General features: G+C 37.0%; 1 protein-coding gene across 2 annotated transcripts; it reads right to left on the bottom strand.

Annotated features, from left to right (window-relative positions):
* Window positions 1-861: 861 nt before the first annotated feature.
* LOC133531709 (UDP-glucose 6-dehydrogenase) lies at window positions 862-22,479 on the bottom strand. Of its 2 annotated transcripts, none has more exons than XM_061870082.1 (2): window positions 20,658-22,469; window positions 862-5,011 (listed from the first exon to the last, which is right to left on the bottom strand). In XM_061870082.1, exon 1 carries the CDS (start codon window positions 22,094-22,096, stop codon window positions 20,660-20,662), a length of 1,437 nt encoding a protein of 478 aa, XP_061726066.1. In that variant the 5' UTR covers window positions 22,097-22,469; the 3' UTR covers window positions 862-5,011; window positions 20,658-20,659. The 2 variants fall into 2 exon arrangements, with proteins under 2 accessions (XP_061726066.1, XP_061726067.1); XM_061870083.1 differs by lacking the exon at window positions 862-5,011 and adding an exon at window positions 6,900-12,475 and having other exon boundaries at window positions 20,658-22,479.
* Between the last annotated feature and the right edge of the window lie 254 nt (window positions 22,480-22,733).

A 22,733-nucleotide genomic window follows, 5' to 3' on the forward strand; every position in this document is an offset into this window, starting at 1 on the left:
CACAACACCCGGGGTCTCTCCCAGAAGTCGTCGGCAACATCAAGGGTCTGCTAGGCTTCTTGGTAGAGTTGGGTTGGCAAGAGTAGTGCCGATTACGAATTACGACGTCGAGTTGCGGAAACCAAGCCCGCGAATACCAATACCAATTGCATACCATGGTACAATACAAGTTGTTATATACAAGTGATAAAAGAGTTCACATGGCACCCCGGTGGGGTATGGCGATTTCCTTAAGACTTTACATAAGGCTACTTATATCTAAAATATGATTTTTCTTAACTAATTTGTGTAACAATTGTGAAGCTACCACTATATCATATCTATATCGTTGTCCTGCATGAATTCGTCCAGGAATATGAGGAATAGTATGTTTTTTTATAAGGATAGTCTTGAGTCGATTTGCAAATAAATGTACATTTTGTACGTTTTTTATAACCTTTGGTAGCTTATTATATATTTTTATCGCGCAGTAATATGGGCATTTTTTAAAGATATCTAAAACGGGTTCTGGAAGGATTAAGATGTCCTTACGGCGCTCACCTTTATTATATTGGAAAAGATTTATATTGTTTTTTACGAAGGTCGTTATTTCTACAATGTATCAGGGATCGGAACCGGTTTTTTTGCAAAAACATCGAAATAACCATATATTTCGGTTTATTTTATACTCTAAATGTAGAACTCAGTTGTGTTTTCAGATAACGACTTCGTATTATTAGATTGCCTAATTAGAAAAGAAGTAATTAACAAAGAACGAAAAAATACCGTTTTCGTTCCCATACAAAAAATACCGGTTTCCGATCCCTGCAATGTATAGTGAAGGAAACGCAGCCTAATGGTTCAGGATCAGAGTACGCGATATAATCTTTTAAAATAGTTTTATTTCATAAATGTAAATTAAAATAAACTTAACAGGCCAAACAATTTTATGTAAAACGCTATATAATTCGAAATACTCAACAGTGTCGGGTAGTTACGGAAATTTGATCTTATGAGTGATTGTCGGAATCGCCCGGTATTCTGAAACATTCGGAATCAGCCTAATATACCTTTTAACCATTCCATAAATCCAAATAGTTAGACCGAGATAACTCTGCAACGATTCTGATAGCCCAGACTGTGCTAGTGTAGCACAGACTTATCTTGGTCTAAGTCCAACTTAGTTTGTGTAATACATATTTATTAAAATTAAAATAGGATATTTTTTATACTATGTATAAAAGTTAAATTACTTATCCTTAGTCTAAAATAACTATAGTTTTACATTTCGAAGCATACTTAAATCATTAATTAAATAAATGTATTTATATTTTTACGCAATACTTAACGTAATTTGTTCTAAATTTAGTAAGCCAGGACGTACAAGGGTAAACTGATAAAGCAATGCATTATTCGGCAGTTTAAAATGTGACCATTATATCACAAATGCGTATAGGTACTTTAATCTACAATTATTTATACAGTAAACAGTGGTAAAATATATGAAAATCACTATAAAGTTTCACAAAAAAATATTAAATTTATGTCCAAGTAGACAAAGTGCAACTGGGTATAATCGGTAGTAGTAACTTAAGGAAAACTTACCTAAGGTCAATATGGGTAAGACCGGCATATAAAATGTATTGCAGAGAAAACTGTCAAGAATTCTCGTATTTGTATAGGTACGTCGCTCAGTCAGAGTCAGAAATTACCGTAAGAGTTATAACTCCAAACTTCAGTTTACTTACCAAAACGCAAGTTATTTCGTGGTCTATAGGTATCTAGCGTCAAGTAGCGAAATTTATCAGTACTGCTAGTTGACAATAAATGTCGCGACGAACGAAAACTCTAATGCTCAACAATTATGAGCTAATATTTTACCCAAATTAACCGGAACTCTATTTTCAACTCCTTCTGCTTGTAATATTAGTTGTAAATTGTCAGTCGCGACACTCGTGACATCTGGTGTCAAATAGCGGTACTGATAAATCCCCTACTTGACTAGATGTCGACTACGAAATATCTTGCGTTTTGGTAAGAAAACTGATGTATGGAGTGACCACTCCACAAAAGAAAAGCTTCACTCCGGCTCTACCGACGCTCGGAAAGTGGAGTAAGTATGTGTTCACGCAAGAGTTAAAAGCGACAAAATAACTTGTAGACGGTATTTCTTTACACAGTGTGTATTCTTAATATAGTAGACGTAGGTTTTAGTGTTATAAAACAACACTGAAAGATTTTATTTTATTTAAGTCTTAACTACCAGAACATAGTTATTTTTTTTTTGTGACAATTGTGATTGTGACGTCGCGTCATTACATGCATTGAGTTAAAACTAAGTAGTGATACATTGCTTGCTGAATTATTTTATATGGAAAAATAAAAGTAGTCTATTTTGTACAAAACCTATGAAAGTGTATTTTCATTACAGCCTAAACTAACTACTCTTTGATTATGGTCATATCAAAAAATACATGCTGTAGACGGTTACCCCACATTGGTCTTACCCCTTACTCTCCCTTATAAGGATAAGGCTTCTATCATAAAATTAGGCTTCTATTCAAATCTAATTGATGTGTGTGTGTTTTGCGAAATGATTTCTTGCGTCATGATTCTGGGTAAAGTATATTCGGGTAATTTCAAAAATGGACTCTAAGATGGGATAGGATACTACATTCCTACTAGTCAAAACAGTTACTTTATTAGAACTGTCAAAGCGATATATATGCCAATATGAAATTTATATGAAAGTGCCGTCACGGTCAAATCACATACTTTTATTATTTCTATCCGATTTATTAAATAGAAGTTGTTGCATAAAACAACTGCTACCTACGTTATTTTTTTAATAATTATCTGGTGCTTTATTATTATATTTTCTTAAATGGTGTGATGAATATGAATTCGAAATCAGTTTTTTTATATACAGGAAACATGTCTATTATATGTGATTTTTAAATTCAGAAGTATTCCGAATTACCCGAATGCACCTTACGATAATAACTTAATATTTACCTTTAATTATGATAGACAGATTTTTACAACGATTTTCTACCTTATGATAACAGCCATAAAGTCAATACAAGCAATAACGACATCATTTGTTTTTCGCTAAGATAGAAAATCTTATTAAAGGTAAGGTGGGGTAAAACCAACATAGTTTATTTTGCTCGAGGCAAGACAAACAGTATGAGGATTTCATGCAAGTTTTTGTCTTGGCCCGGTGACAGACTTACCCCACCTTAGATGAAAACTATTAAAAACTGACAATTATAAACTATACTTCCTTCTTTTAGCATTAAATATAGGGGAAACAATCTTGACATGTATTAAAAAAAAAGGCTTTTAGATTTGTTTTAACTATTACCTATAATGTACATACTCATAAATGTTCATATCGCTACCCCATATAAAAAAATGTTCGCGATATGCTCAAAATTATCATCTATCAATAGAGTGATTCGTGAGGAAGGTTTAGGCGTATAATTTGCTAACCCGTGGGAAGCCGGGGAGGGTCGTTATTTTTTTTTATTAGCCTTATTTGGTGTCCCACAGCTGGGCTCACCCTCCTTTTCTCCACTCAACCCTGTCGTTTGTATTTTCCCGCCAATCCGGATAAAATACGTCCAAATCTCCTTTTCAGCCTGCCTGCAGCCTGCACCATCGATGGTGTTCCGTGGTCCCACTCGGTAACCATTTTAGCCCACCGTTCAGGGTGCATGCGGCAGACATGTCCAGCCAGTCTCACTTAAGCTTAGCGGTCTTGACGCCTACATCTACAACTCGAGACCGTGGAGACTATACGTCTCTGTCATACTGTATAATATATTTGACTTGGTACATTACATACTAGTTATTTATTCTGTAGCATTAGTTTATGAGACTGCTAGTTAAACAGTCCAGACGCGGTTAATTTATTTAGTATAAATTTTATTTTGACACTTGGAGAGACTTTACACCTCCAAATTTTATTAGTATTAGTACATTGGGGACCTTTTACATCTCCAGATTTAATGTGTTTTTAACCATAGAGACTATACATCTCTATTGTATTGTAGTAATTATTTATTTTAAGATTATTATAATGTAATGTTTACCCAGGTATTGGCTGTTGTATTTATAAATGGTGTTATGTATTTTTCATGTCACTATATGATGTTACTATAAATGTTGTATACTTGTAAAAGAGCCTTTGAGGCCTACTTGCAGAATAAATTTTTGAATTTAGAGTTCTGAAGCGCAGTTCCGTGTTTCCGATTCGATCAGTTCTGCGAACAATCGTAGGTATACTGCGCTCCATCGCACGCTGACGAAGTTGACAAACCTTGAGTGGGGTCGCTAGTAAACTATATAATTGTAACTGCTGTGATTTATTGTTCAAAAGTGTTTTTCAATATAAAGACACGTCAATATCGCCTATCAATGTTAAAAATCGAAGTATAGCTATATATAACCAAAGTGAATTTGATATAGAGGTGTATTGTCAAAGAAAACTTTGTAGCCACGTAAATTTACTGCCATCTTTCGACATATAATTGAAACTTTTAGAACGCCATTTGACTTCGATCCTTATTCTTCTACCGATATGAGTAGAATTTGTAAAATATCAAAAAGTGGCGCCATCTAATAGATCAAAGGCCAAAGGTGTAGCATTGTTTCGAGCGATGGCGCCATAACCCTTAGGTAGTGCCCGGTAAGATGGCGCCACTTTTTGACATTTAACAAATTGAACACAATATCAGTGAAAGAATAAGAATGGCGTTCTAAAAGTTTTAATTATGTGTCGAAAGATGGCAGTAAATTTACGTGGCTCCAAATGTATCTTTACGATACACCTCTATTTCAAATTCTCTATGATATAACCTAAAGTTTATTTACCTTCAGATAAATAGCTAAACGCACAAAACGGTTGTTTTAGCATTTCTTAATTATCTATTTTTTTTATGACAGTTGTATATTTCCATACTCGCGTATAGGATGCGTAGAATACTGTGCAGCTCTAATCCCATACTTTTGTTATTTGTGACGATACCTGTAACAAAAATGTTCTTATTAATATGACTAATATTACAATTCATGTTTGAGTACTAATATCTGGGAGACTGAGCTTTGCTCGGAACACATATAAGAACTCAAAAATACGCGTTTTCTCAGAGGTAAGACCTAGATTTTTCGCCCAGGAAAACCCCTATATAGCAAATTTTATCCATATATTTCCGAGAAATCCGAGATCCCAGAAATATATACAAGAGCTGCTCGTTTAATACGATAATGTTACAACATAACATGCAACTCTTCTTTTTAATTTATGTTAATTTTTTTGTTAAATTTATGTACAGTCGAGGAAATTGATTCTTTAGCAGGTTGTGGTTCACTTTACACTGGAAAGCTCATAGCACAAGTATGTACAACCAAATTTACTTGAACCGCAAATTGCTAAGGAATCAATTTCCTCGACCGTACATTACGATACAAGTGCGAAAAATAGGACATTCGAAACGAGAGGCGATAAATTAAAACACGACCGAAGGGAGGATTTTAAATCGACACGAGTTGCGAATTATCTATTCGCACATGTATCGTACAACATTTTACAGTACATTATGGCCCTTTAAATGTTTGACACAGTAACGTAATATGCTAAGTTGCGCACTAGTGCGGTAAAGTAGCACCATATGTACTGTAAAACCTACTTTTTGTAAAGCGTTACTTGTCACTTTTTGACATCTATCAATAAGGGTCTAGGGGTATCTAGGTCCCATAGAGGCATAACATCGCCATCAATGAGGCGTTTTGCACTAAGTAACAATAAAAAGATGTTATTGAGATGCAACGAATAGTGGCTTGGCCGAATACCGAATATCCGGCGGAGTCATCGGCCGAATAGCCGAATATTCGGTTATAAGTTTTACCTAAACTGAAGTAAATTCGAACGCGCGTGTGCGTGCGCTTTGCAAGTTGCTGTAGGCAGCAGTCATTGATAGAAATTGCGCTTATTCTGCACGCAATGCGTATTGAAATGTTGACATTGTGGTGTGATAGTTTTGTCATGTGCGTAAAATTTATTATTTTGTATTATTTTCTTATGTTTTTGTTCTATCTATGAATATAAAGGTAGTCTGAAGGATTATACTGATCTTAATAATTGATTACTTGTAGTTTGTTACTTTTTCACCTTTTGTTTACCGTTATCTACGTGTTAATGTACTATTCGGTATTCGGCCGAAGACTAAGCCTCTATTCGGTATTCGGCCGAATACTAAGACACTATTCGGTATTCGGCCGAATAGTTAAATTGTGGCTGAATAGGCCGAATACCGAATAGTGGCCGAATATTCGTTACATCTCTAGTTATTTTTAAGTGGCTTTAACTCTGAAATTAGGCGAATTCCAAAAAGTTTATAGGACATTTTAATCATTAAATATGATCAGGAATATACTATTAAAATCTCACGCAATGCTTACGGGGACCGTGTATATGTACTCGTATATCCCCATAAGCCCACAACTCAAACTTTCTCCATACTTTTATCTAAATCGGTTCAGTTGTAATTCATTCCTCATACAAACTTCCATGTCACACACAGTACATTGGCATTGTCACGCCATAAGTTATGAAGGCTGGAAACATTAGAGGCCCGAATTGAGCCGTGACATGGCCGAGGTCGGACCTCAAATAACACCGCAGCACACGTGCTAAATAGCCATTACGCCATTCAGATAAACGAATCTTAAGAGGCTGTCAACACTCAATGTCCTTGAAATTGATGTTACTTAAACAGTTTTTTAAGAAAGACTATTTGTTTTAGTCAAGTAAGAAAAATATATGTTCATATTAATTATATTTCAAAGACCGTGGTTGTACTCGATACACGATTGAACGAAATCGGCTCGATAGAAAATAATTGCAAAGATTGGTCTTAAAATCACAATTAAACGGTTTTATGTCTTTATTGTTTTGACTTATGGGTCTGCAATTAAAATCACAATTTCAAAACATTTATATCTAAACCGTGGTCGAGTTAAATATTACACTAATAATCCACTTTTTTTATTTAAATATTTTTCTTATTATTCCCTTGCCCAGGCCCAGTAACATGCGACAGTGCTATCTCATTTACTCCGATACAAATAGACAGTGTGCGCGCTTTAGGTATTGACAGCCTCTTAAGCCCGACACAGACGAAGCGATAATATACCAAAAGATATGTTATAGCAAGGTATCTTTCAATATACTTTGCGTACCATTTGACAGAGTCCACACAAGAAGCTATAATATATAATTTGGTATCTTACATCTTATTGCTAGGCATCTTAAGATACCTTGCGATATATAGCTCGGTATATTACGATATATTTTGGTATATTTCGTGTAGATGCTATGTAAACGATGGGCCATCATACTGACCCACTAAGATGGGCCAGCGTGTGGAGAGCGCAGTGGTGTCGGATGGCTTATGGCGTGGCGGGATGGCGATGGGATGGCCACGGTGTCGGTTATTCGTCCGCACATCAAAGGTAGTGGACCGGCGATGGCAGTACGCATTACACGTGACCCATTCCAGAACTATATCGTGTATTTGCGTTTCAACCATCACATGGACATCTCGCTGGTCCAGCGCTGGGCCATCGTGTAGAGGGGCCATCACCATCGCATGGCCATCTCGCTAGTCCAGCGCTGGGGCATCGTGTAGAGGAGCCCCTAGACAGACTGCGATATATATTTTGGTATCGTTAGCGAGTGGTATACTTATTTTATTTTATTTTTTATTTTATTTATTAGGAGAACAAACAGAGTAAAATGTACATAAGGTTCTATTAAAACTAACTTACACGTAAAACATGCATTTTCCTCCACGACAGTCCTCACCGAGATACACAGTCCAGTTCAGTTTACTTATTCTAATTATGATATGAATATATGTCAGTATCTTATCGTACATTTTTGATAGTCGCTCCGTCTGTGACGGGCTTTCCTATTGTTTGTTTATATCGAAAAACCATTAGCTGAATTACCCTAACCTTCATCAAGACTTATCTGTCGTGGCAAACATTGACTGTCTGTACAAACATCAATTAAGGGGGTCCCTAACGCTAATGACCTTCGATCTGAATCCCTTAGTTTTATAAAGTTTTTTGTAGCGTATCACATTAACAGCAAGGGCTGTACGCAGTATAGTGTCACATATTTACTTCAAAGTTCATTGTCTTCGAGATATTTGGCATCAAAGTTGAACAATTTTAGTCCAAAAAACTGGTTTACTGGCTATAACTTTTGTGTTAATTAGTTTAAAATTTAAAATCTCTGATCAGTACCCCTAGTGTAAATAAATTCGATTTCCAAACGTGACGTACGCGTTTGCGTTTAGTCTCATTTTGTATTGGATTTCGAAAGAGCGCGCCAAGCGGGACGTTTTGGAAACTCAAAATCCTATACAAAATGAGACTTAACGCAAACGCGTTCGTCACGTTATGATGTCGATCAAAGTTACACTAGGGGTACAGTTTTTAGATACGTCGAAAACGAACCCAAATGTGTAGATTATGGTACATGTAAAATCCTTCACAGCAATCGAGTGACGAAAAAAGACTTTATGACAAAAAAAAGTGTTCATTTCTTTTAACCTTATGACCGCCAAAGACGTCATATGACGCGCGCGGCTACAGCCCAATATCAACCTTCATGCGTACCGACAACTTCACAATTACGCGCCGCGTACGATACGCGTGGCGTTCAAAGGGTTAAAACCCGGCAGACCAGAATGGAGAGAACCGATATCCGTTTGTCTTAGAATTATATCTATAGTGCAAATGTAGGAGTAACGACTCAAAACAAGTCAAAAATAGATATAAACCGCGGGGAGCCCCTTAAAAATCATCATTCATCAAACAGCAGAATATAGGGCCAATGTTCCGGTTTTGAGTACCTGAACAACCTTTTTGGCCAGTTGAAATTTTAATTAATATAAAGAAAACTATTATTTGAAAATATACAAACATACATAGATATAACTTGCCCTGTTAGTATCTATGAATATATGTTAGTGTGGGTAGATTTTTAGAAGCTAAATTTTATCCACTTCCCGATTTCCCATAAATATGTAAGTCGGGTGCCAATGCAATATTATGGCACCATCAAGCTGATCTGATGGAGACAGGTGGCCATAGCAACTCCGTGATTAAACAACGCAACCTAATTGGCTACTTGACTGTTTTTTGTAAATAATGTCAAACGATCTTGATTTTCCTGAGGATCAAATGTCTATATAGGACTCATGGCATTTAAGCAACATTAGCAACACAAAGGTCAGAAATGAGAGTCCGCCATACCTTTGGCCTATGATCTATTAAATTAAATGGCGTCACTTTTTGATATTTAATGTAAAACATATCAGGGAAAGAATAGTGTCTGGCGTTCTCAGTTTTAATCATGTGTCGAAAAATGGCAGTAAAGACTACACGATTGGCTCGAATTCGTGTGCGTGACACCGCTGTACTGACCCCATTCTTATTGCCCTTAAGGCCCGTCCTTAGTTATATGTCAATGGAATATCCATTGTTTGATTAAATTTGTACTTGGACACTCAAGGATACTGCGTAATCCGAACTTAAGTCGAAAACGCCGACGATCAGTCACATAAAAAAAAAAAACATTTATTTCAAGCTACAAGGCTCATAATCAATTTTAACATGTCTTAATTCTAAATCGTATAAATGTCTATCATAAAATATTGTACAAAAATATATAAACATAATCATTTAAAATTGCTCTTAAGAACGATTGTTTTCAAAATAAGCTTGGATGCTAAACGCTCGCTGTTTTCCCGTGTAAGGCACCATTTAAAATAAAAAAATGTTTAATTTTTTCTTTTAAATGACACCTTTCTCATTTTTCTAGATTGTATATCTAACGAAAGCGGTTGGGACGAAAAGATAATATATCACTGGCCCACCCTGTACTGTAGTAACAGTTAAGAAGACTTAAAAAAGTTACAATAAAAAAACCGGCCAAGTGTCGGGCCATGCTCAGAGTAGGGTTCCGTAGTTACTCTTCCATCACAATAAGCTAAACTGGAGCTTAAAGTGTGAACTGTGAATGTACGTCTTTTTACTATGAAGGGGAAACTTTTTGCGATAACTCAAAAATAGCTAAACTGATCATGTCCGCAATAATTTTCATTTAATGTCTTTCTTAAGCTATACTTCTACGATTTTTTTTACATTATTTGACCTATGGTTCAAAAGTTAGAGGGGGGGGGGACACTTTTTTTTTGCGGAGCGTTTATCTCCGAATATATTCACTTTATCAAAAAGTGTTTGATGAAGAGAAGACCCCTGTTAGTTTTGAAAGACCTTTCCAACTATACCCCACACTGTAGGGTTAAAGCAAAAAAAAAATTCACCCCCACTTTACGTGTAGGGCAGGTACCCTAAAAAAAATTGATTTTATTGTACGACTTTGTCGGCTTTATTGATTTATATATTCATGCCAAATTTCAGCTTTCTAGCACTAACGACCACGGAGCAAAGCCTCGGACAGACAGACAGACAGACAGACGGACATGGCGAAACTATAAGGGTTCCTAGTTGACTACGGAACCCTAAAAAGCGGAAAGTCCGGATCCGGTTATAGTTATCAGAAAGCAAATAAAATAGCTGATATGAATACCGCAAGGAAAACCCATTCTGATATTACATGAACGTATATTTTAGGAGCTTATTAGCCTTATGTGCGGTGGAGTGGATCACGTTTAATAAATAAATAAATAACTAACTTGTGGACCGCGAAGAACCGTACTACAAGTACTCACCTGCGCCAGTTCTCGGAAATAGTCGTGCCACGCTCTATTGGGATCGACCTCGTTTCATATAAAATCCTATGGCAAAAAGTTCAGGAAATAGCAGGGCTACCGTCAGAGGTAATCTCTCTCCTGAAATACTGGTACCATAGCCAGAGAAACTGTGTGAGATGGGCGGGTGTTCTCTCGGAGGAGTACGGGTTGGAGTGCGGGGTGAGACAGGGGGGGCTCTCCCCGGCTTTTCAACCTGTACATCAACGGTTTGATAGAGAAGTTGAGCGGCACCAAAGTCGGGAGTTCGGTTGATGGAGTTTATATTAACAATATCAGCTATGCAGACGACATGGTGCTGCTCACGCCATCTCTCGGCGCATTGCAAAACTTGCTCGGTGTTTGTGAGAGGTATGCAGTGGACCATGGGCTCAGATATAATGCTAAGAAAAGTGAATTCCTAATCTTCAAGGCCGGTACTAAGACGTACGAGGTTGTGCCACCAATTGCTCTATGTGGCACTCATTTAAGCCGAGCTAAGCATTTTAAGTATCTGGGCCACTGGGTCACTGAAGACCTCTCTGATAACATGGATATAGATAGGGAGAGAAGGGCGCTGTCCGTCCGCTGCAATATGTTGGCTCGGAGATTTGCAAAGTGTACTAGAGAAGTAAAGCTAACGCTCTTTCGGGCATACTGCCAGTGCTTTTACACCTGCAATCTCTGGGTCAATTATGCGCAGAGGACGTACAGCGCACTTCGTGTGCAATATAATAACGCGTTTAGAACATTGCTGGGGCTTCATCGGAGGTGCAGCGCTTCGGGCATGTTTACGGAGGCGGGGGTTGATGGTTTTCATGCGATCATGAGGAAGCGCTGCGCCGCACTGTGGGAAAGGATGCGGGGGAGCCCTAGTAGTCTTCTGAAGGTGTTTGCCGACAGGTGGGACTCACCCACGTTAAAAAGATGGATCAGCCTTCACACTACTTTTGTAAATTTTGATTGGTGACATGTTTTAATTATTATTATTATTTGACGAAATTTAATTTTAATTCTATACATTTTATAATTTTCAAAATTTAATTTAATGCGTTTAATTGTAATATCTTAATTGTAATTGTTATGTTATATTGTTTAATGGACAATTTAAATTACTGTAGAGATAAGTTATTGACATTTTATTATTTTATGCTCATCCGGTTATGTCTGTGTGTTGTGATCTCTGTATGTACTAACAATAGTCTTGTCAGTTATGTTGTGTAATACTAACATTTTTATGGGTTTTGCCTGAAATAAAGGATTTAATAATAATAATAATTACTGACAGGACTATTGTAGCCAACACGCCTGACATGATTAAAACTGAGAACGCCAATAATAGATTGATCGCAACGCCGGGCCGTGCTCGTCGATATCAACATCCCCCATGATGAGAATCTCGTGAAAGCCGAGAAGGACAAGTCCAGTAGGTACCTAGACTTTACTCACGAGATAACCGTCATGTGGGATGTTGATTCGACGATCATTGTCCCAATAGTCGTTTCAGCGAACGGTCTCATAGCGAAGAGTCTAGAGACCAACACCTTGAGAGACTGTCGCTATGCAGAAGGCGGTGATCTTGAGCACGGCGCGGATAGTCCGGCGGTTCCTCTCTCTGCGGCCCTGACCACCGGCAGCTTGGGCCCTGCCCCGCTGCTGGCTGCACTCTACATTAGGTTTTTTATATGTTTACATGTTTTTGTATTGTTTTTGTACGTGTTTTTGTATTTAACTTTTATATTCATGTTGTAAAAAGCCTAACATAAGAATAAAATAAAAGCGGCCAAGTGCGAGTCGGACTCGCGCATGAAGGGTTCCGTACAATTTAAGACGTATTAAAAAAAAATCTTCTTACTAGATCTTGTTCAACATTTTACCACTTTGGACACACATTTTACCACTTTGGAAGTGTCTCTCGCGCAAACTATTCAGTTTAGAAAAAAAATATATTAGGAACCTAACTATCATTTTTGAAGACCTATCCATAGATACCTTACACGTATATGTTTATTGAAAAAAAAAATTTTAAAATTTTATGACGTATTAAAAAAAACTACTCACTAGATCTCGTTCAAAACAATTTTCGGTGGAAGTTTGCATGGTAATGTATATCATATATTTTTTTTAGATTTTTCATTCTGTTATTTTAGAAGTTACAGGGGGGGGGGACACACTTTTTTTCACTTTGGAAGGTTCTCTCGCGCAAACTATTCAGTTTAGAAAAAAATGATATTAGAAACATTAATATCATTTTTGAAGACCTATCCATAGATACCCCACACGTATGGGTATGATGAAAAAATTTTTTTTATTTTTATTTCATGACGTATTAAAAAAAAACTACTTACTAGATCTCGTTCAAACCAATTTTCGGTGGAAGTTTACATGGCAATGTATATCATATATTTTTTTTGATTTTTCATTCTGTTATTTTAGAAGTTACAGGGGGGGGGACACACTTTTTTTCACTTTGGAAGGTTCTCTCGCGCAAACTATTCAGTTTAGAAAAAAATGATATTAGAAACATTAATATCATTTTTGAAGACCTATCCATAGATACCCCACACGTATGGGTATGATGAAAAATTTTTTTTTATTTTTATTTCATGACGTATTAAAAAAAAACTACTTACTAGATCTCGTTCAAACCAATTTTCGGTGGAAGTTTACATGGCAATGTATATCATATATTTTTTTTAGATTTTTCATTCTGTTATTTTAGAAGTTACGGGGGGGGGGGGGACACACATTTTACCACTTTGGAAGTGTCTCTCGCGCAAACTATTCATTTTAGAGAAAAATGATATAAGAAACCTCAATATCATTTTTGAAGACCTATCCATAGATACCCCACACGTATGGGTTTGATGAAAAAAGATTTTTTGAGTTTCAGTTCTAAGTATGGGGAACCCCTAAAATTTATTGTTTTTTTTCTATTTTTGTGTAAACATCCTAATGCGGTTCATAGAATACATCTACTTACCAAGTTTGAACAGTACAGCTCTTATAGTTTCGGAAAAAAGTGGCTGTGACAGAATCGGACAGACAGACGGACATGACGAATCTATAAGGGTTCCGTTTTTTGCCATTTGGCTACGGAACCCTAAAAAAAGCCACAACCGAATACAGAACCTCCTCCTTCTATGAAATTGAAGTCGGTTAACAAAAGGTGTACGATTTCATGCACTAAATCTATCAATTTTATATTTTTGCAACTAAAATCGATACCGGCCTCTTAAATCATAGGATGTCCGCATCGCGCACATCGCAAATGTTTTATAAATATACTTCTATTATCACAACTCATGTTTTTATACCACTTGTTAGACACAGACTATAATAATATACACATTGTAGTCCTAAGATATATTTTTTATGATGATGATGCTCGCCTGACCGTTTTCGGCCACAACGACTAATAAGGCCTGAAGGGGAAAAATAACTGTAAATTTCAAACGGCTCTAATTTTTCCAACTAGCAAGAAAATTTGTAACATCTTATATACTTGATTTCGAAACACTTAAAATGACCTTCAATTTTCGTGAATTTTATAATAAATTTAGTATGTTGTTTCTTGACCAGAGGCTCCGAAGCGGCAGACCTCTAGGAACAAGTGACAACGAAGCATGCCCGTCATATTTGTCGTAAGAACTGGGGTACATATGATACGAAAGTCAGTTGTTCTTCGTACGAAGGTTAGGATAGCTAAAGTGACCGAAAATTCGCGTTATTTTATTCTAGGCCAACTCGAAAATCATACAATTTCTTTCGTACTAAAATCACATTTGCTAATTGTCGAAGAGCAGAGTAGCACCAAACCAAACCTCCCGTAGTGCCGTTTTCTCAACTATTATTGGGCTCAAATCAAAAGTGTATTAAAAGAGAAGAATGAAATAGCGAAACACATCTACAATTCCAGCAGGTAAGGGGGCGTCCATAAATTACGTGAGATGATTAAAGGGGGGAGGGGGTCGAGTCAAATCTCATCTAATCTCACGTTGGGGAGAGGGGGGGTCTCGACAAATATCACGCAATTTATTCTCTGATTGAAACAAAAAAAAAATTATACTATTTTGGTCCATTTAATCCAAATTGTAGGTATGTACATGCTTAAACTAGTCGTAAATAAAAGCGAACCAAATTGTTTTTTCTTTTTACAATAAACAATCCAACGCGTTTACGTAATAAACCCACATTCTGAAAAATCTCACGTGAGATTGGGGGACGGGGGAGGGGGTTGAATAAAATCTCACGACATCTCACCACGGGGGGAGGGAGGGTCAGAAAATTGAAAAAAAAAAAACACCTCACGTAATTTATGGACGCCCCCTAATGGGCTGATGCAGGCAAATATGAAAAACGGGTCCGTAAAAAGCCGCCACTGAATGTGCTAGGAAGCTGCCGATATTTTTTTCTGTAGGAGTGATACTGATAGGCAATTGTCAATTATCTAAATTAAAAGTCGCTTTTTATTGTAGTTATCTAAAAACCCTAGTGTATTAGTTTTTTAATTCGTAGTTTACAGTTTTTTTGTAGTGAAAACTTCTTTAGCGGCGCTGTGCACTTTTTGTGATGGGGAAAATTTCTTAAACTCGCGTCAGGGTCACGTGACCTTCTGATTGAAAATTCGTAAGACGGACACGTGACAGCATGGTGACGTGAAAATTGCTGGTTACTTTTGAAAAATCGTATCTCATTCAAGTGTGACATTTTATTTTCTTCATAATCAAAGTGCTGTCATAACGGTTAAAGAGGTTTCATCTTTGTTAATTGTGTTGTATTGTATCTTGTGTTGTTGGGTGTCCATGATTGTAGATACTCAAATATTTCCTTACCAAAAAATTAAATAACAGAATAGAAGCGCGATTGTTTTACTTAATATGATGATGAACGACTCATTAACATTTACTGATTGTGTAGGCTGTAGTCCTGTAGCTCACGTCACGTCTCATGAAATTATATATTAACACTAAAATTCTTTTTACGTAGGCATAATAGAGAATTATCTCTTTTTATAAACCTGCCGCATAATTTCTCCAAAATATCAAAAATGTACAACGTTAACCCGATTTTTAGGGTTCCGTAGTCAACTAGGAACCCTTATAGTTTTTAGGGTTCCGTAGTCAACTAGGAACCCTTATAGTTTCGCCATGTCCGTCTGTCTGTCTGTCTGTCTGTCCGAGGCTTTGCTCCGTGGTCGTTAGTGCTAGAAAGCTGAAATTTGGCATGGATATATAAATCAATAAAGCCGAAAAAGTCGTGCAATAAAATCTAAAAATTTAATGTTTTTTAGGGTACCTCCCCTACACGTAAATTGGGGGTGAAAAATGTGTCCCCCCGCCCTCTAACTTTTGAACCTTAGGTCCAAAAAATATGAAAAAAAAACGCGGAAGTAGAGCAGTTTTGACGACCGGTCTGGCCTCGTGGGTAGTGACCCTGCCTATGAAGCCGATGGTCCCGGGTTCAAATCCTGGTAAGGGCATTTATTCGTGTGATGAGCATGGATATTTGTTCCTGAGTCATGGGTGTTTTCTATGTATTTAAGTATTTATAAATATTTATATATTATATATATCGTTGTCTAAGTACCCTCAACACAAGCCTTATTGAGCTTACTGTGGGACTTAGTCAATTTGTGTAATAATGTCCTATAATATTTAAAAAAAATATAATAATATTTAAGAGCATAAGAAATACATTAAATGAAAACTATAGCGGACATGATCAGTTTAGCTGTTTTTGAGTTATCGCAAAAAGTTTCCCCTTCATAGTAAAAAGACTTACTTTAATTAGGTACTGATTATGCAAATTTGCCTATTTGTTTAACTCGGGCGAAAGGTACCGTTTCATCCCTTGGTTAACAATTTACTATACTTTAAGCTCCAGTTTAGCTTATTGTGACGGAAGAGTAACTACGGAACCCTACACTGAGCGTGGCCCGACATGCTCTTGGCCGGTTTTTTTTTTCTGTTATTAGAGTGTAGCTGATCCATTCTCTGGTGCACCCTAAGATAGCTCACGTCATATTTTAGCTAAGTAATCGAGCACATATTGGGCACGTCAGCACACCACCTACATATTTGTAGAGTTGGCATGTTGGGGTTTTTTAATACTACATCGGTAGCAAACAAGCTTACGGCCCGCCTGATGGTATGCGGACACCGTCGCTCCAACTTCAGAAGTGTTAAGGTATGTTGGGGTAAGAACGGGTCGGGTCAAGATCGGTTAATTCAATTTCCTACAAAACTAGACGAGATTTTCGATTGCTGGCAACACACCTGCCTACGCCATCTTGTAGCGCCCCACACCTCAGTCAGTCACGACCCACGAGGCTTTAAAGCGACAGGTTGTATGCGACAGCGAGAAAAACAGTGTTTAGTGTTTTTTGACGAATCATCAGGAAATCCGATCTTTCTCGTGGCTACGTATTTCAACCAACCAAGTAAGTTTGGCCTGTGTTTGTGTGTTATTTGTGCGTATTATTGTATTAATACTAGTTTTATGTAAGTTAGAACTACGAATAACGGATAGGTTGTACGAATTAATCCGATCTTCGTCTTGCGGGTCAAGACCGGTGTTGACCCGTTGATAAGTGTATGGAAAAAAACAGCGGTTCTCAAATAGTTAATTTAATATAAGCCAGTTTTTTTAAATATAGATTGAATAAATGTGTGTGTGTGTGTGTGCGTGTGTCTGTTGGTGTCTGTATGTGCATGGGTGCGTACCTCTGCTCGTGGATGTGTGTGTGTGTGTGACAACACTACATAATTATTTTTTTACAAGCAGAAACGTCTGCAAACGATGCTATTATTATTATAGAGCGCTGGAGTATCGATCCAGGGGCCGTGAGTTCAAGTCTCACCCAAGGCAGTAATTTTTCCACTTTTAAATTTATTCTAAGCTTGACACTATACTCAAAGCTCCCCTTTTTCACAATCAATTTTTTTGTAGTTGGTTTCGAGAGTGTATTTAAAGCGTTCAGACCTTCTTTATCAATTTATTGTGTGCAATGTACATCATTCATTAGATACGGAACTGCTTACATAAGTTGAGCACATACATTTGTCTATAATACTTGCAGAGTACAGAGTTCATTTTTTAACATAGTCCGTTCTTACCCCGAGTACTTCCGATGATTAACGATGAAAAAATATACAATGTACAAACTTTAGACATATTTTAAATAAAAGCAGTTGCATATACTTACGGTGGCGTCGTTGATCGGGTCGCCACTTTCCCGAATGAAGGTTTATTTATTTAATCGTATGGCTTATACAAAAAATAGGCAGTTACATAAATATCACAGAATAAAAATTACATTACAATTAAAATTTAAATTAAATGTCAATATTCAGAGCGTTCAGCCACGCAATTGCGTCGGGTTAGGCGCAGCGGACCTGCTGCTCTGGTGGTCCCGAGTATGAGTGCAGAGGGCATCGCTGAATTATATGCTCCATAGTCTGGACTTCTTCGTCACACTCGCATATTGCAGAGTCGTTCCACCCCCATTTATGCAGAAAGTAATTGCAGCGACCGTGACCCGTTCTCAGTCTATTTAAGCGCTTAAACACAGAAAAAAAATAGTTCTCCAGCCAAGTAAATACTCTTGTGTCAAGACATTTTGTGTTTCCTATATAAGGAAACAATAAAATTCTTGCGTCAAGATATAAAATATTTCCAAGTTTATTATTAAAGCTAAAAAATTAAATTCTCTATCCGAGCTATAAAAAGTTTTTTTTTAAAAAGCTCATTATTCTCACCAAGAGCGTTTACGTTTTGTTTTAAGTATTGTATTTTTTTAAATTAAACCTAACTGTCTTAGTGCAATACCTAAAGAACTTGTGCCAAGAAACTTTGTTTAGATACTCATAATTGAATTGAGAATTATATTTCTCCATAAAAACAAGAAAAAGTATTGGTTCAAGAGTGCGTTACTCAATGTGAAATATGATATTATTTATATCTAGAGCTGAAATCTCTTAGCGCCAAGTTTAGTATGTCTTGAATAAAGAATGAATTTTCTTAAACCAGCATGGTTTTCGTCATTCGTTGAAATCTTTGTAGTTTTCAATAATCCTCTTCATCTTCTTCTTCTTCCTCGCGTTGTCCCGGCATTTTGCCACGGCTCATGGGAGCCTGGGGTCCGCTTGGAAACTAATCCCGAGAATTGGCGTAGGCACTAGTTATACTAGAGAGGCCTTATTGGGATTAGCCCGGCTGCCTCACGATGTTTTTCTTCTTCACCGAAAAGCGACTGGTGAATGTCAAATGTTCGTACAGAAGTTCCGAAAAACTCATCGGTACGAGCCGGGGTTTGAACCCGCGACCTCCGGATTACAAGTCATACGCTCTTACCGCTAGGCCACCAGAGCTCTTGTCCCCTTCATCAAATTTATTGATACTATTTTATGTTAAAGTCTCAAACCAAAGTTTTGGTGCTTTTTCTTTTAAATAGCTTTGGCTCTTGACTGTATATTTTTTTCAGTACAGTCAGTTAAAATTAGGCAAAATAGTAAATTTGAATAATTTGATTTCGTAAAAGTTTAATTTCCTTCCAAGTAGGAGTAGTTGGTTTTCAGTTTTAGCCAAAAAGATTTTTGGCTAAAACACACACTTGACTTGGAACATTTTTTTTTGTCAGTACAGTCAGTTAAAGTTAGGCAAAACAGTAAATTTGAATAATTTGATTTCGTAAAAGTTTAATTTCCTTCCAAATAGGAGTAGGTAGTTGATTTTCAGTTTTAGCCAAAAATCTACAGAAGTATTATTCAAGATTACATAATAATAATAAAAATTACAAATTATGGAATTTGTATTAATAACAGTTAAAGAGACCATTACAGGGTGTGAATTTTCTAGTAAATTTTTAAAGTGACCATAATTTTTGAAGAACATGAGATAGATTTTTTTTTGTATTTTTCTGATAACTGTTATAACTTGGTCTATCATCCATTCACGGCTTGACGTCGATTTCTGGGACACCCTGTATATCGCTCCCTACTTATTATTGTAATTAGTGATCGTTTAGTATTGAGTTGTGTTAATATAGATTTATTATTGTTACCGCGTCTGAACTTTTTATTTGCAACAATCCCAACACCTAAGTACATATACCAAACCCCACTGCCACACATGTTATGTTATAAGTATGTAACTTAAAGGTAAGCAAACACTCAAAAGTAAAGTTAACTATATAACTTTACTTTTGAGTGGCATTATCGTGAGACACTTCATTCGGTTCTTGTCTGATTTAATTTTTTGTCTTCTAATTATTTATATAAGAATTCAAGCCTTGGAGACCCTCTACATCTCTAAGGATAATTTAATATCTTTTTTTATAAATCTCTAAAGAATTTTAGTATTTGTTGGTTTTATTTTTTTATCATAGTTTTTTTGTGTTATTTGACATTTAGAGACAGTATACATCTCTAATAAAGTATTTATTATTTCATCGATTCCATATTTGTAATTGTTATTTGTACTATTAATTTTTTGTAAAAATGGACATGTAAAAGTGCCCCTGTGGCCTATTTGCTGAATAAATATTTGATATGGTTTTTCTGTTACTTAGATAAAAGATAAGGGTAAAATAACTTTTCTGCCAACAAGCTGTTTTACAGTTGGTAAATGTGAATATAAAACTTAATTTATGAATAAAAAAAAACGATTGAAGGGAGTGTTTTAAATAGACATGAGTTGCGAATTGCCTATTCACACATGTATCATACATCATTTTACAGTACATATGGCCCTTGTTCAACAAGTTACGTAATGTGCTAATTCTCACACTATTGCGGTAAAGTAGCACCATATGTAGTGTAAAATATATTAAAAATTTGTAACACTTACTTCTATGAAGTCTGGCTGCCCTGTGCCCTGATGCTGCTCGACCGTGATAGCCTTTTACCAATAGTTTGAACATGGAACCCGATCTCCAGCAGTGCATCGTGGTCCAATATCTTCCTCCCGTCAAACAAGTACGCTGGCTTCATCATCACATCAAATATCCTCTTATAATTCAGCTCTTTAAACTCGTCCCATTCTGTACAAAGCACTATAGCATGTGCTCCCGTGACCGCTGAGTACGCTGAGTCATGAATTTCAACATTCTTCTTTACCGATTCCGGCTCAGACGTTACAGATGGATGCGTTAGTTCATATAGCATCTGTTCTTTCTCTACTTTCGGATCATAGATGTGCAGTTTGGCTCCCTCATCTAATAATGTTGTGGAAACGAGTATGGCGGGAGACTCTCTAGTGTCACCAGTGTTTTTCTTAAATGAGAAGCCAAGTATAGCTATCTTTTTATCTGAAACTGTATTGAAGAGTGATTCAATAACTTTCCGAGTGAATCTGGTCTTTTGGTAATCATTCAGACTGATAACTTGCTGCCAATAAGCAGCTACTTCTGGCAAGTTGAGACATTCACATAAATAGATTAGATTGAGGATGTCTTTTTGAAAGCAGCTGCCTCCAAAGCCTACGGAGGCTTCTAGGAACTTGGGACCGATTCGGGAGTCTCTACCGACAGCCCTGGCCACCTCTGACACGTCAGCCCCGGTAGCTTCGCAGACAGCTGTCAGAGAGTTGATACTAGAGATTCTCTGTGCAAGAAAAGCATTTGCAGCAAGTTTAGATAGCTCGGAACTCCAAGTGTTTGTTGTCAGGATGTTCTTAGCGGGTATCCAGTGCTCATATACCCAGCAGAGCTCCTGCACAGCTCGCTGGCCATCGGGTGTGTCTTCACCACCAATTAGGACTCGGTCAGCTTCTACCAAGTCAACTATAGCCGTACCTTCAGCCAGGAACTCCGGATTAGACAATATTTGGTAGTTGACGCCAGGTTTTGTGTTCGCGCGTAATATTTTCATAATTATCTCCGCAGCTTTGACAGGTACAGTGCTTTTTTCGACCACTATCTTGTTGCTAGTGGCTATATCGGCGATCATACGCGCAGCACCCTCTATATACTTCAAATCCGCGGCGCGACCTTTTCCATTACCGATGGTCTTTGTAGGAGTGTTAACAGAGATAAATATCAAATCGGCTTCTTGGATACTGGTTGCTATATCTGTAGAAAAGAATAGATTCCGCCCTCTGCATTCCTTCACAACATCGTCTAACCCAGGTTCATAAATTGGTAATTTCTCTGAATTCCACTGGTTTATACGATCTACACTTTTATCGCACACAGTCACTGTAATGTCCGGGCATTTTAGAGCTATAACGCTGCAGGTAGGCCCGCCGACGTACCCCGCTCCCAGACAGCAAATCTTTTTAATCACCATTTTAATTCAAAACACGACAATTTCAAGCGAAATTCTAACACCGAATAAACCTTAATCGCGTAGATTAATTGATTATGCGATTACTTCCCGTTAATTAATTTAAAATCCTATTTATCGTGTTTCAAGATATGATTAAGCTTTGATGGGCCGATCGTGATTTCCTGGTCGTGGCACTCACGCCACGGTGGACGTGTGAGTAATCGTGCCAGCCGCGCGGAGGCTACCTCGGTATTATTACTGCAATTCTCTGATACATTAGGTCTACAATCTATCGTTGGGTGCACTTTGCGGAAATAATGACCTCGGTGCGGCGAGGCATCTGCTGAAGCAACACAACGGCGCTATTGACATCAATTTTCAACCAACCCTTAGAATAAAACTAAAAAAATGTTTAGCAAAATTCTGCTGTAAGTTATTGAAGTACAGTTTAAAATCGTTTGACATATAAATATAGAAATAGTTGTTCTTAAATAAGAAGTAGCGTCTACTCGAATGCGTTGCATTAGATGTCATTGACTTTTGCTCAGTGTTGTCACCAATATTTTTTGTGTATATTTTGTAATTTTAATGACCTTTCTGCACAATGTAAAGAATAAAATAAATTTTATTTATTGGTGCTTCCGTTTTTAGTGACAGT

The sequence above is a fragment of the Cydia pomonella genome, chromosome 25 (genome assembly GCF_033807575.1).
Source record: "Cydia pomonella isolate Wapato2018A chromosome 25, ilCydPomo1, whole genome shotgun sequence".
In the NCBI taxonomy this organism is placed as follows: domain Eukaryota; kingdom Metazoa; phylum Arthropoda; class Insecta; order Lepidoptera; family Tortricidae; genus Cydia; species Cydia pomonella.